Source organism: Thermothelomyces heterothallicus (assembly GCF_042370625.1).
Source record: "Thermothelomyces heterothallicus CBS 202.75 unplaced genomic scaffold P884_scaffold_34, whole genome shotgun sequence".
In the NCBI taxonomy this organism is placed as follows: Eukaryota; Fungi; Ascomycota; class Sordariomycetes; order Sordariales; family Chaetomiaceae; genus Thermothelomyces; species Thermothelomyces heterothallicus.
This window is the reverse complement of record NW_027192595.1, coordinates 277050-293426: the sequence shown is the minus strand read 5'-3', so window position 1 is coordinate 293426 and position 16377 is coordinate 277050. Positions and strand designations below refer to the sequence as shown.

Sequence of the window (16377 nt, the reverse complement as noted above, 5' to 3'; positions counted from 1 at the left end):
TGATGGCTATGTGCATCATACCTTGATGGCTGCCTATTAGTAAGGTACCTGGGCAGGGAGGAATGTAAATGATTCGCATGGGGTCTACGGAGTATGAAAGGTGTCCATCCCGTGTAATAGCCCCTCCTTGCAGAATTCTCTCAGACTCCAATGTCACATCGGTCCCACATAGAGAATACCAGTTGAGGTGCAACGCAGGAAAGGAAACCTGCGCAAACCCCCTCATAGGCCAGATGCGGGGTACAGAACCACGACCTGGATTGCCCATTTTACACTACAGCCGGAACGAGATCGGCAGATCTAGCCTCAGTATTTAGTTCTTCCATAGCCACGGTGTTCGTAATTTAGATCCCGGAAGCCTTTTCTAGTGAGGTATGTTATCCTGTCATATTGTAAATACAGCTTTCGCTGACACGAGACACGCTTCACGTATTTGGGTTGGATGTAGCATGTGGTTCTATTTGGAAATGAAGCGGGAAATGGGATGGGTAATTAAGAAATTAACAGAGTTAAGCCCGGACACACCTAAATGCAGGTGTAGGACCGTAGTGTATGTATGTACACTTGAAGGTGTGGTGGACCTGAAAAACCACCAGTTACGTACGGTAATGCAGCAGGTTTGTATCATCATGTATAGACTTGCATGTACTACATATAGGTACTCAAGGTAGGATCCTCACGTTGTAAGTAGGTGTGAGTAATTATTATAAAGTTTCTCCATCCCCGCTGCTCTACCCCCCAAGACCGCCACAGGGCTAATCCCCAGCGGTCACGGAGATTGGGCAGCCGATCAGGGCTTGGATAAGACAAGGATACTGACCAGTAGGCTGGGACTACTTTCCGACCGCCAGGGCTCCAGGGCCGAAATTCATAGGTATCTTAAATAGGAGGATGCCTCCTACCAAGTTGTGAAACGCAATAAGTACCTTCGTTGTCTTCAGTTTCGCACGCACCCACGACCCGGAAATGGCCATCGCGCTCTCTATGACGGCTACATTAGTGGCCATCGTGGTGAGTGAAAGCATCTGCGTCTGCTCGACGGGCAAGGTATCCCGAACTTACTTCGCACTTCTAGTTTGTTTCCACGATTCTCTGGCATATCCTGCAAAGACGATACTTTCACCCGCTTCGTTCGGCCCCTGGCCCCTGGCTCAACAGCATATCGGAGCTACCAGCAGCACTAGCACTGGTCGCCGGGAACCAGCATGTGTACTACCAGTACCTTCATGAGAGATATGGCCCGGTGGTGCGGGTCTCCCCAAACGAGCTCAGCTTCATCAGTGTTGAGGCGCGTGAGGAAATCTACGGGTTGAGGGTAGGTCGGTCGGCTGGTGATATAATTAACCCGGGCTGCACTAGAAGCGGATGGCTGACGTTGAAACACCGTGGTGTCCGCCCGGAGCAAACAGAAAGGCGGCCTCAACATGGAAAAGAGCCCCATTTTCCTGGGTGCGGTCGGGAGTGTCGATGGGCAGACCGGGGTGAGTCTGGCAGTTAACAAAGAACACGCCCGCCAGCGACGGGCGCTGGGATACCTCTTCACCAACAGCGCGTTGGCACACCTGGAGGGCCTTACCCAGGCTCAGATCCACAAGTTCATTTCCAAGCTCAAGTCGATGGCGGCGGAAGGCCAGGCTGTAAATGTCTCGGACTGGTGTAAGTGACATGTCAACTTCCTCTCAACGTTGGCCGTGCCCACCTGAATTTGAATTACCCGACATACCTAATTACCTACCAGACCGAGGTAGCTGACGTGATGATCACACCCCCGCAGACACGTATCTAGTCTTCGACATCATGGGTGAGCTCTGTTTTGGCGAGCCTTTTGGCTGCTTGGACCAAGGCTCGGCGACCGAGTGGTCGACGTCCGTCATCAAAGTCTTCGTGGCAGCAACGTGGACGCAGGCCATCCGGCGCATCTCGGGCGTCGGCACCTGTCTCGAATCCCTGCTGACGCGGCTCCTCGTCCCCCGGCAGGCCGCCGCGTGGAGGGAGATCCACCTGCGCAACTCGCGAGAGAAGACGCTCCGCCGCCTGGCCGACCCGGAGCGCGACCATGGCGACTTCGTCCACCAGATTCTCAACAGCCACTCGGCCAAGTCGCTCTCCCAGACCGAGATCGTCCTGAACATGGGCCTCTTCATCAGCGCCGGCTCCGACACCACGGCCACCGCCCTGACGGGCTGGACCTACTTTGTGTGCACCCACCCGGCCGCCTACCGCCGACTGGTCGGCGAGGTCCGGGGCGCGTTCGCCAGGTCCGGGTCCGGGTCCGGGTCGGGGTCCGAGCCCGGAGAAGAAGAAGGCGAACGCGCCGTCTCGTGGGCAAGGGTGAGGGACCTGCGCTTCCTCGAGGCCACCATCCTCGAGGCCCTCCGCCTCTACCCGCCGTCGCCGGCCAGCCAGCAGCGCGTCGTGCCCCGCGGCGGCGCCACCGTGGACGGCTACTACCTACCCGCGGGCACGACGGTCGCCGTGGCGCCGTGGGCGTCGAACCGCTCGGCCCGCAACTTTGCCGAGCCCGACGCCTTCCGCCCGGAGCGCTGGCTGCAGCAGCAGCAGAGGCCGCCCGGCGAGGGCAAGGGCGAGGGCGAGGGCGATGAGGACGCCGCCGCGCGGTTCGCCGGCGACCGCCTGGGCGCCTCGTTGCCGTTCGGAACGGGGCCCCGGGTCTGCATCGGCAAGAACCTGGCGCACATGGAGATGCGGCTCATCGCTGCGCACCTGCTGCTCAACTTCGACATGGCCCTGGACACGGACCCGCGCGCACATGGGCAGGAGAACGAGGTCTGGGGGCTTGATGGCCGCCTAAGGACTATGAAGGTGTACCATTCCATGACCAAGCCGCCGCTGTGGGTGCGGCTGACGCCTGTGAGGACATAAAGTGGCCTGTGGAAAGCGGAAGGTTTATAGGTCTACTTATCATGGGATTCTCGGGTGGTTGCTATAAGATACTATATCTTTCTATCGGCCTAGTTAGCCTTTTAATAGTTACTCTAGCTAGCTACTAATACTAGCTCTATAGCCTATAGCCTATATTATAGTGCCTAGAAGAGGTATAAGCCCTCCTTATAGCTTTATTAGACCTATTACTAGGCTATAGCCCCTATAGCCTTTAGAGCTATAAGCTTTAATCTCTAGCTCCTTGCCCTTACCTACTTTCTCTAGAATATCTAGCTAAGCCTATTATAGGCCTATTAAATAAGGGTCATTACTAGGACCTAAGGGGCCCTTAGGCTAGCCTTAGGCTATAAAAGAGGCTAATTAAGTTTAGCTTTAAAGTTAGCTAGCCTTTTATTAAGATATAGGTTAAAGAGTAATACCTAGGCTTTTATTTTAAGGTAAGGCCTTTATAGTAAGCCTAGTTAGGGTAAACTCTTAGGTCTTTAGCATTTTAGCTACTTTCCTATAATAAGGACCTTATTATTACCTTTAGTTTAGCTAGACCCCTAGGAATCTAGCTAACTTTATAAAGGCTATAGTAATAATGCTCTATTTAGGCTATAAGAGCTCTAATAGCTATAATTACTATTTCTAGCCTTTATTAAAGTAGATTATTATTATTATTATTATTATTTATCCTATATTACTATACTAATAAATATACTAGACCCTCTCTAAATATATATAAAGGAAACTATACCTAATAGGCTAGATAAAAACCTCTATCCTACTTTTAACACCTAATCTAGAATACTAATACACTATAAAGAAAAGGAAAAGCGGCTAGAATAGCCATATAGAGGCCTTACCTCCTAGTCTAGCCTCCTCGTAAGGCGGTATTCCGGGAGCCTCCTTAGGTCCATTAGCTACTATAGAACCCTCCTTGCCAAACGATAGTTATAGGCCCCTATACCCCATAAAACAAGGTCTAGGTCCCTTTGTAACCGTATTTCCTAGGATTCCTACGTTCGGCTTCTTAGTAGGTTTAGGCACTATATAACTAGGTGCTTAATAGTCTCCCTCCCCTAGCTATAGGCATAGTAAGGGGTACTAACCCCTAGGACTTAAACCCTAAATAGGAAGTTACAGAGGCTAATAGCCCCTATATAGACCTATACTAATAGGGAGCTCTAGGCCTTTATTAGGCCCTAGTGCCTTTATAGGCCTTCCCCTATAAAAACTAGGCATAGGGGGTCCTTATTAGACACGCGCTATATCCTCTTACCGGCTTGGTCGGCCCTCTAACGGTTGCTCTAGCTAGTTACCACGGCTAGTTCCATGGCCTATAGCCTCCTCTACGGGGCCTATAGGGGGGGTAGACCCCCTCTACGGCCCTCCTAAACCTATTACCGGATCGTCGACCTTGCTACCTCTAGGGCTATAGGCTTCGGCTCCTAGCCCCTTGCCCTGTCCCTTCTCCTCTAGAACCTCTGGCTTAGCCTATTATAGGCCTATTAGATAAGAGCCCTTATAGGGACCTAGGAAGCCCCTAGGCCTGCCTTAGTCTATAGGAGTAGCTAGTCGAGTTTGGCTTCGAAGTCGGCTAGCCTCTTGTTAAGATAGAGGTTAAGGGGCGGTACCTAGGCTTCTATTTCGAGGTACCGGATAGAGGTAGCCTTATAGGCCCTAGTAACTACTCGAAGGGCCTTATATTAGGCCTTCGATAGTTCCCTAGTAGGGCCTTCTAGCTTGCCTTCTAGCTTGGTAGGCTTATAGAAGTTCGAGGCCCTATAGGCTAGGGTATTATAGATACACTTGGTATAGACCTCGTAGGCCTATAGGAGGCTAGGGCCCTAGGTCTTTATAGCAAGCCTAGTCAAGGCGAACTCCTAGGTTTCTAGCTTCTTAGCTATATTTATATAGTAAGGGCCCTATTGTAGCCTCTAGTCTAGCTAGACCCCTAGGAATCTAGTTAACTTCGAAGGGGCTATAGTAGTAGTACCCCCTCCTAGCTATAGGAGCTCTAGTAATTATAACTACTATTTCTAGCCCCTGTTAAAGTAGATGAGTTCGCACTTTTCTAGGGCAAAAGCTATACCCTAGGTTTTTGCCTACTATAGGTAGGCCTTCTAAGCCCTCTATAGCTAACCGTTATAGGCCTCCTCGGCCCTCTTAAAGGCTAGAAGGTTAGTATCGTCGGCGAAGCCTATTAAACTAACTACAGGGTAAGCCTAGCGAATGGCCTAGTAAAGAGAGGCTATATAGAGGATAAATAGTATAAGGGAAAGGGGTAACCCCTAAGGGACCCTAGCCCTTACTACTATATCCTCTGTTTCCTAGCTATTAAAGTAAAGGATAGTTACCCTATCCTATAGCCACTCCTTGACCTAGACTACTAATCACTTCGGGAAGCCCTAGCTCTATAAAGTAGCTAGTAGCTAGGTATAGTTAATAGTGTCAAAAGCCCCTAAGATGTCAAGCTATAGGAGGGAAGTAGCCGCCTTATATCTCTAAGCCTTTTAAACCTAAGCTATAATAAGCCGAATGGCTAGTTCTATAGACCTATATTCCTAGTTACCTATCTATTTGGCTAGGAGAAGCCTATAGGCCTCTATAACGGCTATTACCTTCTAGGTAACTATAGCCTCTAGTACCTTGCCTACTATTAGTAAGAGTGCTATAGGCCTATAGCTACCTAGGATAAAGTAGGCCTATAAGGGTTTGCTAGGCTTATAAAGGACTACTATCTTAGCCCTTTTAAACTAGGCTAGGAAATAGCTAAGCTATAGGCTCTCTAAGGCTAGTATAGCTAGTATCTAGTAGAGTAGCTGCCTATAGGCCTTTAGTAGACTTATAGGGAGGAGGTCCTCCCCTAGGGCTTTCTATAGGGCCGCTCTAGCTAATATTACTCTAACTTTATCTACTATAACCTCCTAGCTTACTTCGAACTTCGGCTCCTAATAGTCATTTAGTTCTAGGTCGTTAATATCCGATAGGTCTACTTCTAGGTTTAGAAAGAACTTATCGGCTAATGCTCTAGCCTTCTATTAGTAGGTTATAAGCCCCCCTTCGAAGGCTAGGAGCTTTAGAGGGTCGACTAGTAAGTAGCTTTATAGCCTTGCCTACTACTCTAGCCTCTATAATAGGTCTAGCCGGTTAGTTACCTCCTATAATATAGCTCTCTAGCTCTTAGTCTTCGTAGCCGTAATAATCTTAGCCTAGTCCTATAGGGCCTGCCAAAGTATCTCCTATATATAGGGGTTTAGGGTGCCCCTATAGGCCCTCTCTACCTCCTTAGCCCTCTTCTAGGCCTCCTAAACCTCCTTTATCTACTATCGAGCCTATTTGCCACCTATACTAGCCTTCTTTACCAGAGCCGAGACTATAGCTATCTCCTTAAGGGCCTCTATAAGCCTATTAAAGGCCTATAGAAGCTCCTCTAGGCCCTAGAAAACAGGCCCGGCCGATGCCGATACCTATCTACTAAGCCAGAGTAGGAGGTAGGCCGCCTTGGCCCGCGTGATCTCCCTATCTAGGCTCTTCTAGTCCTACCCCTTATTAGCTAGTATAGGTCTATAGGTCCCCTAGAAGGAGACCTATAAGGCTTATAGGTAGTGGTTAGACTTTCCCCGTTCTAGGACATCCCTATAGGTTGCTTCTAGCCCGGCCGAGGCCTAGAATAGGTCTATTATAAAAGGCCGGCCATATTAACCCCCCTAGGGGGCTCTAGTAACCTAGCTATATAATATAATAGGTCAAGGTCCTACTAGTCTACAAGGCTAAGGAGGTCCTTAGCCCCTGGGCTAAGCCTATTAAATAGGTCCTAGACCGGGTAGTAGAGGTTAAAGTCGCCTATAAGAACTAGGGGGTAAGATGGCCAAGGTAGGGCTAGTAGGTCCTATAAGAAGGCCTGCTCCCCCTTGTTATTATAGACTAACTAGAGCTCGAACCCCCTCTCTCCTAGGGCCAGAAAGGTTACCCTATACTAGTTCTCCTCTACTAAATAGTCCTACTAGCTAACCAGGAAACGCTTAGCTACTAGAATAGCCGCTTTACCCTTAGGCTTATAAATTAGGTAGTATTTCGAAGCCTAGGGGTAGTATATTAACCCTATAAACTAGTTAATCTATAGTTCCTAGATAGCTAGTAGGTTATATTTAGCTTCCTCTAATAGGACCTCGAGGGCCTGTTTGTTACCTTAGGTATTCTATTAAAGGATCTTAATTTACATTTAAGGTAGCCAGAGTAAAGGACAAGGGTATAGTGGTAATAGGCTCTATAGCTATTACTCCCTTAACCGGTTATAAAAGGGAGGGGGCTCTAGGCTATAGAAAGGAGATATAGGTCTATTAGGTATCGTAGAGGGCACTCCTAGCCGCCTACTAGGCTAGAGTAGGCCTTCTATAGGGGCGTTTAGCCCTGGTTTAGTAGTAGTCATCGTCTTCCAGGGGGCTACTAAACTTAAAGGCTACCTTCTAATATAGCTATTCTAGTAGCTAGAAGTTTTAGGGTCTATATTAGTAGGCCTCCCTAGCCCTCTCTTAGGCTTTGACTTTCTTTAGGTAACCCCTATACTAGGCTATATAAGGGCTATTATAGGCTATATACCTATAAGGGAGCTAGTTAGAGTAGGTAAGGCATTAAGCCTCCCTAGTCTTCCCCCTCTCCCTATAGGCCTTTATACTATACTAGCTATAATAGGCCGGCTACTAATAGTACTATTAGGTATAGCCAAAGCTCTAATACCTATAATACTGCCTCGGCTCTAAGGCATCCTAGTAGGGCTTATAGTCTAGTACCTAGGCATCCTAGACTATACCCTTATTATAGGCCTTCCGGGCCTCTTCGAGGTTCTATAAGCCTAGGAGTACTATAGCCTACTTCCTTTATAGGCTCTTTAGTAGCCGGAACTTGACCGTTTCAATCGACTATAGGCCTATAGCCCCCTTAAAGTCCTACTTACTAACCCCCTAAAGCTCCTCCTTCCGGACTCCTTTAGCTAAGACTATATAGGCCTTGCTAACCTCCCTAGCCTCCTTTTTAAAGGCAGTAGCCACCTATCGCTTATTAGCTAAATACCAATCCTTAGTAGCCTTATCCTTAAAGACTACTACTACATCCCTACTTAGGAGCTTCCTAGCTATAACGGCTCCCTAGCGGCTAGAAGCCTTATTAATTACTTAGACTATCTCGGCTAGGGTTTAGGCTTTAAGGTCCTCCTATAGGCTTATATTCTATATTATAACCTTCTATAAGGCCTATAATAGTACTACCTTAGCCGATGGTAGGCCTCCCTAGGGGCCTATAGCCCCCTACTATAAGCCTATAGCTACCTATGCCTAGGTAAGGCAAGGGGTAGCCTTAAGAGCTTTTTTAAGCCCCTTTTTAACTTCCTCAGCTACAAGTTCCTATAAGTTTGGAACTAGGCCTATAATAATAGTTATAAGGCCCTATAAGAGCCTATTAATAAGGTCTTATACCCTACCCTATATAAGGCTTAGTATAAAGTTAATTAGTTATATAATAAGACCCCTTAGCTCTTTAATATCTAAGGTAAGGTAGGCCTATAATAGGCCCCCCTTTAATTAGTTCAAAGCTTTAAGCCTCCCTACCCGGTGGTTAGTTGCTGACTAATTAGTTCAGGACTACCACCTATCTCCCGACAGGTAGGGCCAAAACCCCCGGACATACCAATATAGCCGGACATATCGCCACCAAATTTCCTATATAATTACATCTTTGTAAAAGGTACCATCAAGTTTAATTACCATCATAATAACAGCCTCAAATAGCTACAAATAGTTCAATTATAAACTAGGCTCTAAAAAGCTCAAAAACGTAGTAAAATTCAATTCTACCTAGTTATAACTAGTCAAACAACAGGTCATATAACTTGCCTTCGTCTCCCTCTCTCTCTATATCATACCCCCTATCCCTATCGCTCTTAACGCTCTTAATTATAGTAATACCTTCTCTTATATCTTCTCTTTTAGCCTCCTAGTAATAGTTATTATCTTCTGTTCCTAGCGTTACTACTATAGACTTACAGGCTTATCGCTTCTTAAACCTCCTAATGTCCTTAATAATAGCTATATATAGAGACTCCTTCTTAACCCTAGATAGAGATAGTGACTCGATATCCTCTTCCTACCTATCTTTACTATCTATAAAGTCAAATCTGTTATCGTCGCTATCGTTAATTGATATTATAATCGTGCCGCTAATCTATATCCTAGGACGTTTAGGGGATAGGAGTTTGACTTCTGATAACGGCTTCTTAGCTAACCAGGGGATTAGGACTTCTTTTCCATCTCTAAAGTTGAAAAATGCTAGTGGCTGACGCTCCTTTAGTAGAACCTAGAGAGGGTTATTATTATTAAGAGGAAGATAATTGTTCTTATTAGTCTTTTCTAGGAATTTGGTAAAGGTTGCTATATAAAGGCGATACCTATTAGTACTAGGAATCTTATTCTCTAGGCGCCTTTTCTAGACTTTATATTCCTCCCTATACTCTTATTTAATCTATTTAATAGTAATATAGGTAACTTTTTAGCCAGTATCTTGAATTGCCTTAGTGCTCTTCTAAGCTTAGATCTCCTAAAACTATTAAATCTGCTAGACAGTTATACTTATTATAATCTCTCTTATTAGCTTAATAAGTTAGCCTTATATTTTCTTAGTAGATAGTATAGCTAGATAGGCTCTCTTATCCTTGGTAAAGTTATTTAGATATTTATATATTAGCTAACCCTTATTAATTATTAATATAATATCCTAAAAGTATTCTTATATTAGTAAACTAAAAAGCTTAAGATACTACTCTTAAATACGATTAATACCTTTTTTTATATATACCTATTACTTGTTATTAGGAATCATTATAGGATATTTAATGCTTATATTAGATAACACTTTCTCCCTAATCTAGTCTATTATAATACATCGGTTTGGTAGAAAAAGACTAGTCTTTTTGAATCCTACTATGATATTTTGGCGTTTGAAACTAGTATCCTAGATTTCCTAGAATCCTCTGACAAAGTCTACCTAGGTAAACGTAAGATCGCTATTTCGAACTACCTACTAGAGATATTATTAATATGCTTCCTTAAGATAGCAAAAGACTCCTATATCTATTGGCTAGATAAAGTATATTAAATAGGGAGGGAGGAAGATAATAATAATGTTAAACGAGAGGTAGTATTTATAAAGTTTAAGGTTATAATATCCTATAAAGTTATCTAGGATAAGTAGTTAGTATATATATTCTTCTAATAGTATAGATATATAGACTAAATCTTTAGGGGTAATATTATCTAGGTTAACAAAGTATATACTAAGAGTAGGACTATAGTTATAATGGTTATAACTAAACTATTCCTTGAAGCTTATATTACGTTACTAGAACTTAATATAGATAGCAAAGGAGTATTTATTAAAATGTTATATCTAATCTATTATAATCTTAGTATTATTAAATGCTATCTCTAACTTATAGAATTATATCTCCTTATTAAGACCTTTAATATCCTAATCTTCTAATAGCTACTATTTAAAGATATAGAATACTAGGATAATATTACTAATAGCGTTTCTAGTGCTAATTATACTTATTAACTCTTGGTTATAAAGGTCTAGAATCTCTAGCTAATAAAATATTATAGTTAGTATTCTAAACTAATACTTAGAAAAGAGGAAGATACTAACCTTCTTCTTCTTATCTATTTTAACTATTAAGATCTTAAACCACCTATTTAATAGTATAAGTATATATCTAGTCTTATCTATATTCTAATAGTTAGATATAATAATCTTAAAGCTTTCGATAGTATCTTTAAGCTTATTAAAGAATATCTCTAGTTCTTCTACCTATTACTCGGCCGAGAGTCGGTTTACTTTAACTAGTTTAAAGAATGTCAGCTAAAACCATAGATAATCCTATTTCTAATACGACCACCAGTACTTATTAATAGGAGGGTAGGGAGGATCGCGACATACCTATAAACGGTTAGTAGTATCCTAGAGAAGATCTTTGGTAGCAAGAGAACCAGATTCGATAAGCTAGTACGCGTATCCTTCGAGGGCGGAATCTTCGTCGTTTCGAAGCGACCGAGGTCTTCTAACTACGTTACTACTAGTAGCTAGAAGTCTAGTATCCTTTAAAGACTTCAAGTGCCGGCTAACCTAGGTCTTTCTAGTCTTAAATAGCTAAGCTACGTGCCGAATACTAGGTTGCTTTCTATAGGGTAAACGGCTAGTTCGGTGGCGAGCTTGAGCGGCAAGGAGCCATTTGGCGGCCCGTATACTAGCCGGTTCCTAGATTTGGTCAGTTAGAGGCATCGTATACAGGAGAGTAGGTTCAACTAGGCTTGTAGCAGTGGTTATGTCTTCGAGTATAGGGAGTTGGCTAGTAAAATTAGACACGGATTTGGACGCGTACCTGTCCGGCTATATTGGTATGTCCGGGGGTTTTGGCCCTACCTGTCAGGAGACAGGTAGTAGTCCTGAACTAATTAGTTAGCAACTAACCACCGGGTACTTAGTAGCTTAACGTTAGGCCTTAAGTTAACGTTACGTTTAGGGGCGCTAGGTAGTCTATGCGATGAAAATTTTGACGGTTGTATAAGGTACGGTAGGATTACGGTCGGGTTCGGCTTCTACGCTCGCGATGCCCGTCGTACAGCCGCAACGGCTCGCGCGCGGTTGAAAGTGGTACCGTTGGATAACGTTTTCCGAGAGCTTTCTAGCGATGGTAGTTTTATGTGTTTTGGTAGGGTATTTGCAAAGATGCAAGAGAAGTAGGTTTCCTTAACCTTAGGTATAGGTAAGATAAGCTAATATAAGATATTATCTAGTAAGAGAAAACTAAAAATATAAATATATAAAACCCTAGTAGTAATATATCTAGCTATATTAGCATATCTAGGGGTTTTGGCCCTACCTATTAGGAGATAGGTAGTAGTCCTGAACTAATTAGTCAGCACTAACCACCGGGTAATCAAACGCTTGTTGATGTCGGTTGCTAGGGTTACCTCAAAGCAGCAGCCTGCCCTTCGGGTTGGTTGGTTCATGCTTGGCGCTCTTTCCCGACGCGTTAAACAGCGGTCGCGGCAGCACACGAATTACATCCAAACAAGCACAAGCAACTCACACGGCCCGGCAAAACCAAAACAACCATCGCATAACGAACATTCCAAAAACGCGTCCCCCCATGGCACATTTGCCAGCGACAAACCTAATTACACCAAATCATCGGTTCTTGATGGAGGACGACGCCGAAGCGAAACGCTTCCAGCGGCAATGCATCGAGCACCTCGATAACGTGCTCGAGCGCATCCGGAGTTTTGGCGAAAGTGTCTACATCCTCAATGATGAGCATCTCGCCGCGCTGAACGTGCGCAAGGCCGAGCCGCTTGACATCGAGGAGCAGAGCGTTGACTTCGGACGCCGCTTCTTCTACCCTCGCTTCACCCTCGAGGAAGCACGGAAAAAGACGACCGATTTTATTTCCGAGAATGGCCAAGACGTCGGCCATTACGGCGACTGGCCCAAGAGATGTCGACGAGGCTCCTACGTCGGCTTTGAATCAACCCCTGGTCCCTATGACCCCGAGGAGAGACACCCGCTCTGCGATCCGATGACGCATGCCGACATCAGACTCCGCTGGTTTCTGACCGTGATGGGCGTGGACTTTCTTCCTTGGATCGACACGCGCAACTTCGGCGTCTGGGAGGGTTCGGAGTGGTGCTACGTGAGGTAGGTTCCTTGCGTCTGGCCACCTTTCTTCCATGACATTCATTAGGCGTGCAACATCAGGGGAGGTAACCACTTTCAAAAACTAACCCGTCCTCTCAGTGAAAGGGATCTGTTCCCTAATCGGATGGGCAATCTTCCTATCCATTACTCACATGGCCCAAGGGTTGGGAATCCTCCGCATCAGTACGCATTTTATGCCAGCGCGGCCTTTGTGATCCCGCACCCTTCGGCCGATCTACCACACGTAGGGGGCACCGTCGTCGACTCCACAGAGCCTTGCGAAGGCGAAGTCCTGCGCAGTGAGGTTGCCGCTGCTGTTGGGCTCCTCAAGCATCAATTTCGTCGGGGCGACTTTCGCCGCCACCATACTCTGCCCGTGAGAACGTTCCCCTCTCTCCATCCAAGCCGTTTCTCATTTTTCCTGCATCACGACAGCGCTTGGTGCTATTTGATGGTTCAAGTATTGATGAGACCGCGTTGGATCAGGCCATCGTCTTCTCCTTCCACCATGACCGCTTCGGCCGAGTCACACAATTCCACTTTGACGGCCGCTCTCTTGTGTTACGGCAATCCCGTCTCCTCGACTTCCGAAGCGACGAACCGACAGCCGACGCCTATCACATGATCCGATGGATGGCCAACCGCCCAATGGGGGAGACCAGGTTTTTGCGTACTGCCGCTGAGGAGGCAGAAGGGTCAGAATCGCAGGACATGGATAAGAACAGCACCCAGTTGCCCATCGATATACGAGGAGCATGAGTGTCGGACAGTAGCTGTGAGAACCAGGGTAGGCAATGTGGGTGACAAACCTGATCTGTAAACAAGGTATGAGGGATAGCTCGGTTAATGATCTTCACAAAGCCTGTGAGTATTGCCCTAAGTTTCGACCGCCAGATGTGCCCAGCCATCCTCTTGTGCGAGACAGAACAGATGACTTGATCGCGGATGGACCCAGCGGGCTATGCTGCCAGAGCAGAGTACGGTCATCTCTATGCCGCGCAAGAAGACAAACAAGCAAGCTCGTACATTACGGAAGCAGTTTGGTTGGTTGATATATACCCTTTCTTTTTCTTTTCTTTTTCTTCTTTTTCTCTGATCTTTTTTTGGGTCAATTTGGGCTGACATGCAAAATTCTTCGGCGGCCCAAAAACAGCGCTTCATCGCTTGCATCAACCTAGCAGTTACCATTGGTTCGCCTCATGACCAAGTGTCGCATGGCTTGACGGTGCTGTCCCTGTTGGTTCCAAGCTGCCCAATCATGGGAACAACAGAATCGAACAGCAGTGAAAATACCCAAGAGAGGGGGCTGTCCCTGCCCAACGGCATTGGGTCGTCTCAAATAGCCGCCATCTTACGGCCATAGTGAAGCCTGACCTGAGGCCACCGCTGAGACCCCCAGACATATGAGTCCGCCATTGTCTAGCGAAATCCGACGTATTATGTCCCTACTGCAACAACATTGCTCGACGGCGAGGCTCCGGGACAAGGCCTGCAACGCTTCGCCCTGTCACAGGCCAGTGAACTCATTTCAGTCATTTTTTTCCCCGAGAGCCAGCATTTTCTGCCAAATCCTCTGGGGCCATAAGACGGACGCTGCTGGCTGAGGTGTATGAACAGAGTCCTCACTTCATCGAACGCCAAGGATTGCAGAGACCGTCACATATTAGACAAGTACACTTCCTACACACCCACCATATCCTCATCATCCCACTACCCGCAGTCCAGATACCGCGCAGTCGCAACACAATGGTCGTTACTAAAACTAAAAACCCCATCTCACCTGTCCAGTGGTGGAAGAGGGCCAAAGATTTGAATCTCGACCCGACGAGCCTCAACGTCACGACGTATGAGGCCCATTCAGCGTCCAAGTTCAACGAAACCGACTTCATCCACTTGAAGGCTGTGTGGGAAAACAGAATCGTGACCGAGTTCCACATCAGCGAGTACGTGCGTGAGGAATACGTTAGGAGAGCCGAGGAGCTTGTGGGCTTGAGGGCTAGCCCATCGTCCGAGCAGGGGCAGCCTGTGTGCTTGCTGCGACAGAATCTGCGAGCATTCATTGATGCATCTGCGGCTCCGTTTCGTCTGAATGATCCCGTGAACAGTCGACTTGGGCCGTTCCTCATTGTCAAATGGTGCCTCGAACGAACTAAGGCTGTCAACAATCAAGGCCTGGACGTGGGAGGAGACGTGCCCAAGCTCCTTCGAACGTCGGAGCGACTGCGGGAGAAAAGGCGAGCAGCGGAAGCCGCTAGGAAGGCCGAAGAAGCATCGTTGTCCCAGAAGATGGGCGCCATTTTACTCGAAGAGCAGAACGCTCGAGAGCCGACGACTTCCACCAAGAGACCCCAAACACCGTCCACACAGGTGATAGATGGTTCGGATGCTGCCGTGGCCGCAACAAAAGAGCTTGACGTTATCAGCCCAGAAAGCATGCAGTTCGACAAGAGCCGATCTGAGGACGAAGAGATCGTCAACTCGGCATTGGTGACACTGCTAATCACCACCACCCTCTGCTCCGGTATCGGTATCGGCGGCCGTCAGGGGCTTGAATGGCTTCCAAAGCGAGAGTGTTTCCGACTGGGGCCACTAAACGACCCCGTTTGCGAAGCTCGTACCGATGGGCTTCTGCGCGACAACGGTCATGGAGCGGCGGCGAAGCGCACCCTTGCCATCTTGGAAGTGAAGCCATACAAGCGCCACATGGCCTTGGAAAAGATCGAGTGGCAAGAAGCTTGCCAAATGGCCGCGTGGATCTCGACCAGCCTTGACCAGAAATCGGCGGAGAAGAGGAAAGAAGGGATTCTGCGCACGAGTGACAACAAGAACCGGTAAGTATTGTCGCCCGCATCCCATGGAGTTCCGTCCCCATTATCAATAATCAAGAAACTTGGCTATGCTGACCCCGATGCAGCCGAATCCTGATATCGCAGGATTACCGTCATCTGTACATCACGGTGGGAGAGTGGGGCCCCGGGTATGAGAGATACATCCAGGGAGGTCATCGGCCGGTGACGCCGCCGTCCAACAACAGCTCGCCAACCAAGAATCGAGGACGGGTGAAGGAGAAGGTTGGTTCCGGGAGCGAGTCGGGCAGTTCTGGCGATGCCCAGAGTGGCATAACAACCCGGCTGGACTCTGATGTCCGTCGCGGCCGCGGCCGAGGCCGAGGGAAGGAGGACACTGACAGGGCACCGTCGCCTTCCGGGCCGCGAGCTTCATCGAAACCAGAACCGCAAGCGATGGGGACATCGCTCCCCGAGCCGGGTTCCGCCCCGACGGAATCGGGCTCCAGACGAACTTCGTCTTCGACACCCCAGGTCGGCACCGAATCAGGCCCACTGCCCCAGCGCCAACCCCCGCAACCTACAGCGGAGGATCTCGACAAGGGTAACTTCTTGGTCATGCGTTGTCACGGGCCATATAGTCTCGACGATGCGCAGCATGTTGGAGCGTTCCTTCGCAACGTTTTAGCCTTGATGTTGGAGCTATCGGATCCTTGTGCATAACACTGTGCTAGAAAGCAGCCGTGTTGCTTTTGTCCGGTTTTTTTTCTTTTTCTTTTTTTTTTTTTTTTTTTAGGATTGATCAGCTTCTGTCCATCTGTGCTGGCCCAACCCTTCCGGCCAGGACTCATGTGAACTTCCTTGATCCTGGTTCACTACATCCCTATCAAACAAGATAGTAGCGGTTAAATATTTCCTTTTTTTGGATGTTAATGTTCTGTTTTGAATTAGGCTT

General features: G+C 47.1%; 3 protein-coding genes across 3 annotated transcripts; all 3 read left to right on the top strand.

The window, feature by feature from the left end:
• The first annotated feature begins 773 nt into the window (after positions 1 to 773).
• Positions 774 to 2973, top strand: P884DRAFT_317501 (cytochrome P450). Its single transcript, XM_069445314.1, has 4 exons — positions 774 to 1011; positions 1076 to 1315; positions 1410 to 1656; positions 1775 to 2973. Exons 1-4 carry the CDS (start codon positions 967 to 969, stop codon positions 2881 to 2883), a joined length of 1641 nt encoding a protein of 546 aa, XP_069293961.1. The 5' UTR covers positions 774 to 966; the 3' UTR covers positions 2884 to 2973.
• A 9169-nt stretch (positions 2974 to 12142) lies between these two features.
• Positions 12143 to 13395, top strand: P884DRAFT_303206 (uncharacterized protein; the record flags this gene model as incomplete). The annotated part of the gene is made up of 3 exons (XM_069445007.1): positions 12143 to 12636; positions 12736 to 13012; positions 13123 to 13395. 3 exons carry the CDS (start codon positions 12143 to 12145, stop codon positions 13393 to 13395), a joined length of 1044 nt encoding a protein of 347 aa, XP_069293960.1.
• Positions 13396 to 13909: 514 nt separating this feature from the next.
• P884DRAFT_88266 (uncharacterized protein) lies at positions 13910 to 16192 on the top strand. Its single transcript, XM_069446142.1, has 2 exons — positions 13910 to 15467; positions 15551 to 16192. Exons 1-2 carry the CDS (start codon positions 14383 to 14385, stop codon positions 16143 to 16145), a joined length of 1680 nt encoding a protein of 559 aa, XP_069293959.1. The 5' UTR covers positions 13910 to 14382; the 3' UTR covers positions 16146 to 16192.
• Positions 16193 to 16377: the final 185 nt, after the last annotated feature.

Bases quoted from the DNA above. Each gene is read 5' to 3' on its own strand.
- P884DRAFT_88266 (XM_069446142.1), top strand. From the start codon at position 14,383: ATGGTCGTTACTAAAACTAAAAACCCCATCTCACCTGTCCAGTGGTGG. The intron at 15,468-15,550 runs GTAAGTATTGTC...ACCCCGATGCAG, and splicing joins ACGAGTGACAACAAGAACCG to CCGAATCCTGATATCGCAGG.
- P884DRAFT_317501 (XM_069445314.1), top strand. From the start codon at position 967: ATGGCCATCGCGCTCTCTATGACGGCTACATTAGTGGCCATCGTG. The intron at 1,012-1,075 runs GTGAGTGAAAGC...TCGCACTTCTAG, and splicing joins CTACATTAGTGGCCATCGTG to TTTGTTTCCACGATTCTCTG. The intron at 1,657-1,774 runs GTAAGTGACATG...ACACCCCCGCAG, and splicing joins TGTAAATGTCTCGGACTGGT to ACACGTATCTAGTCTTCGAC.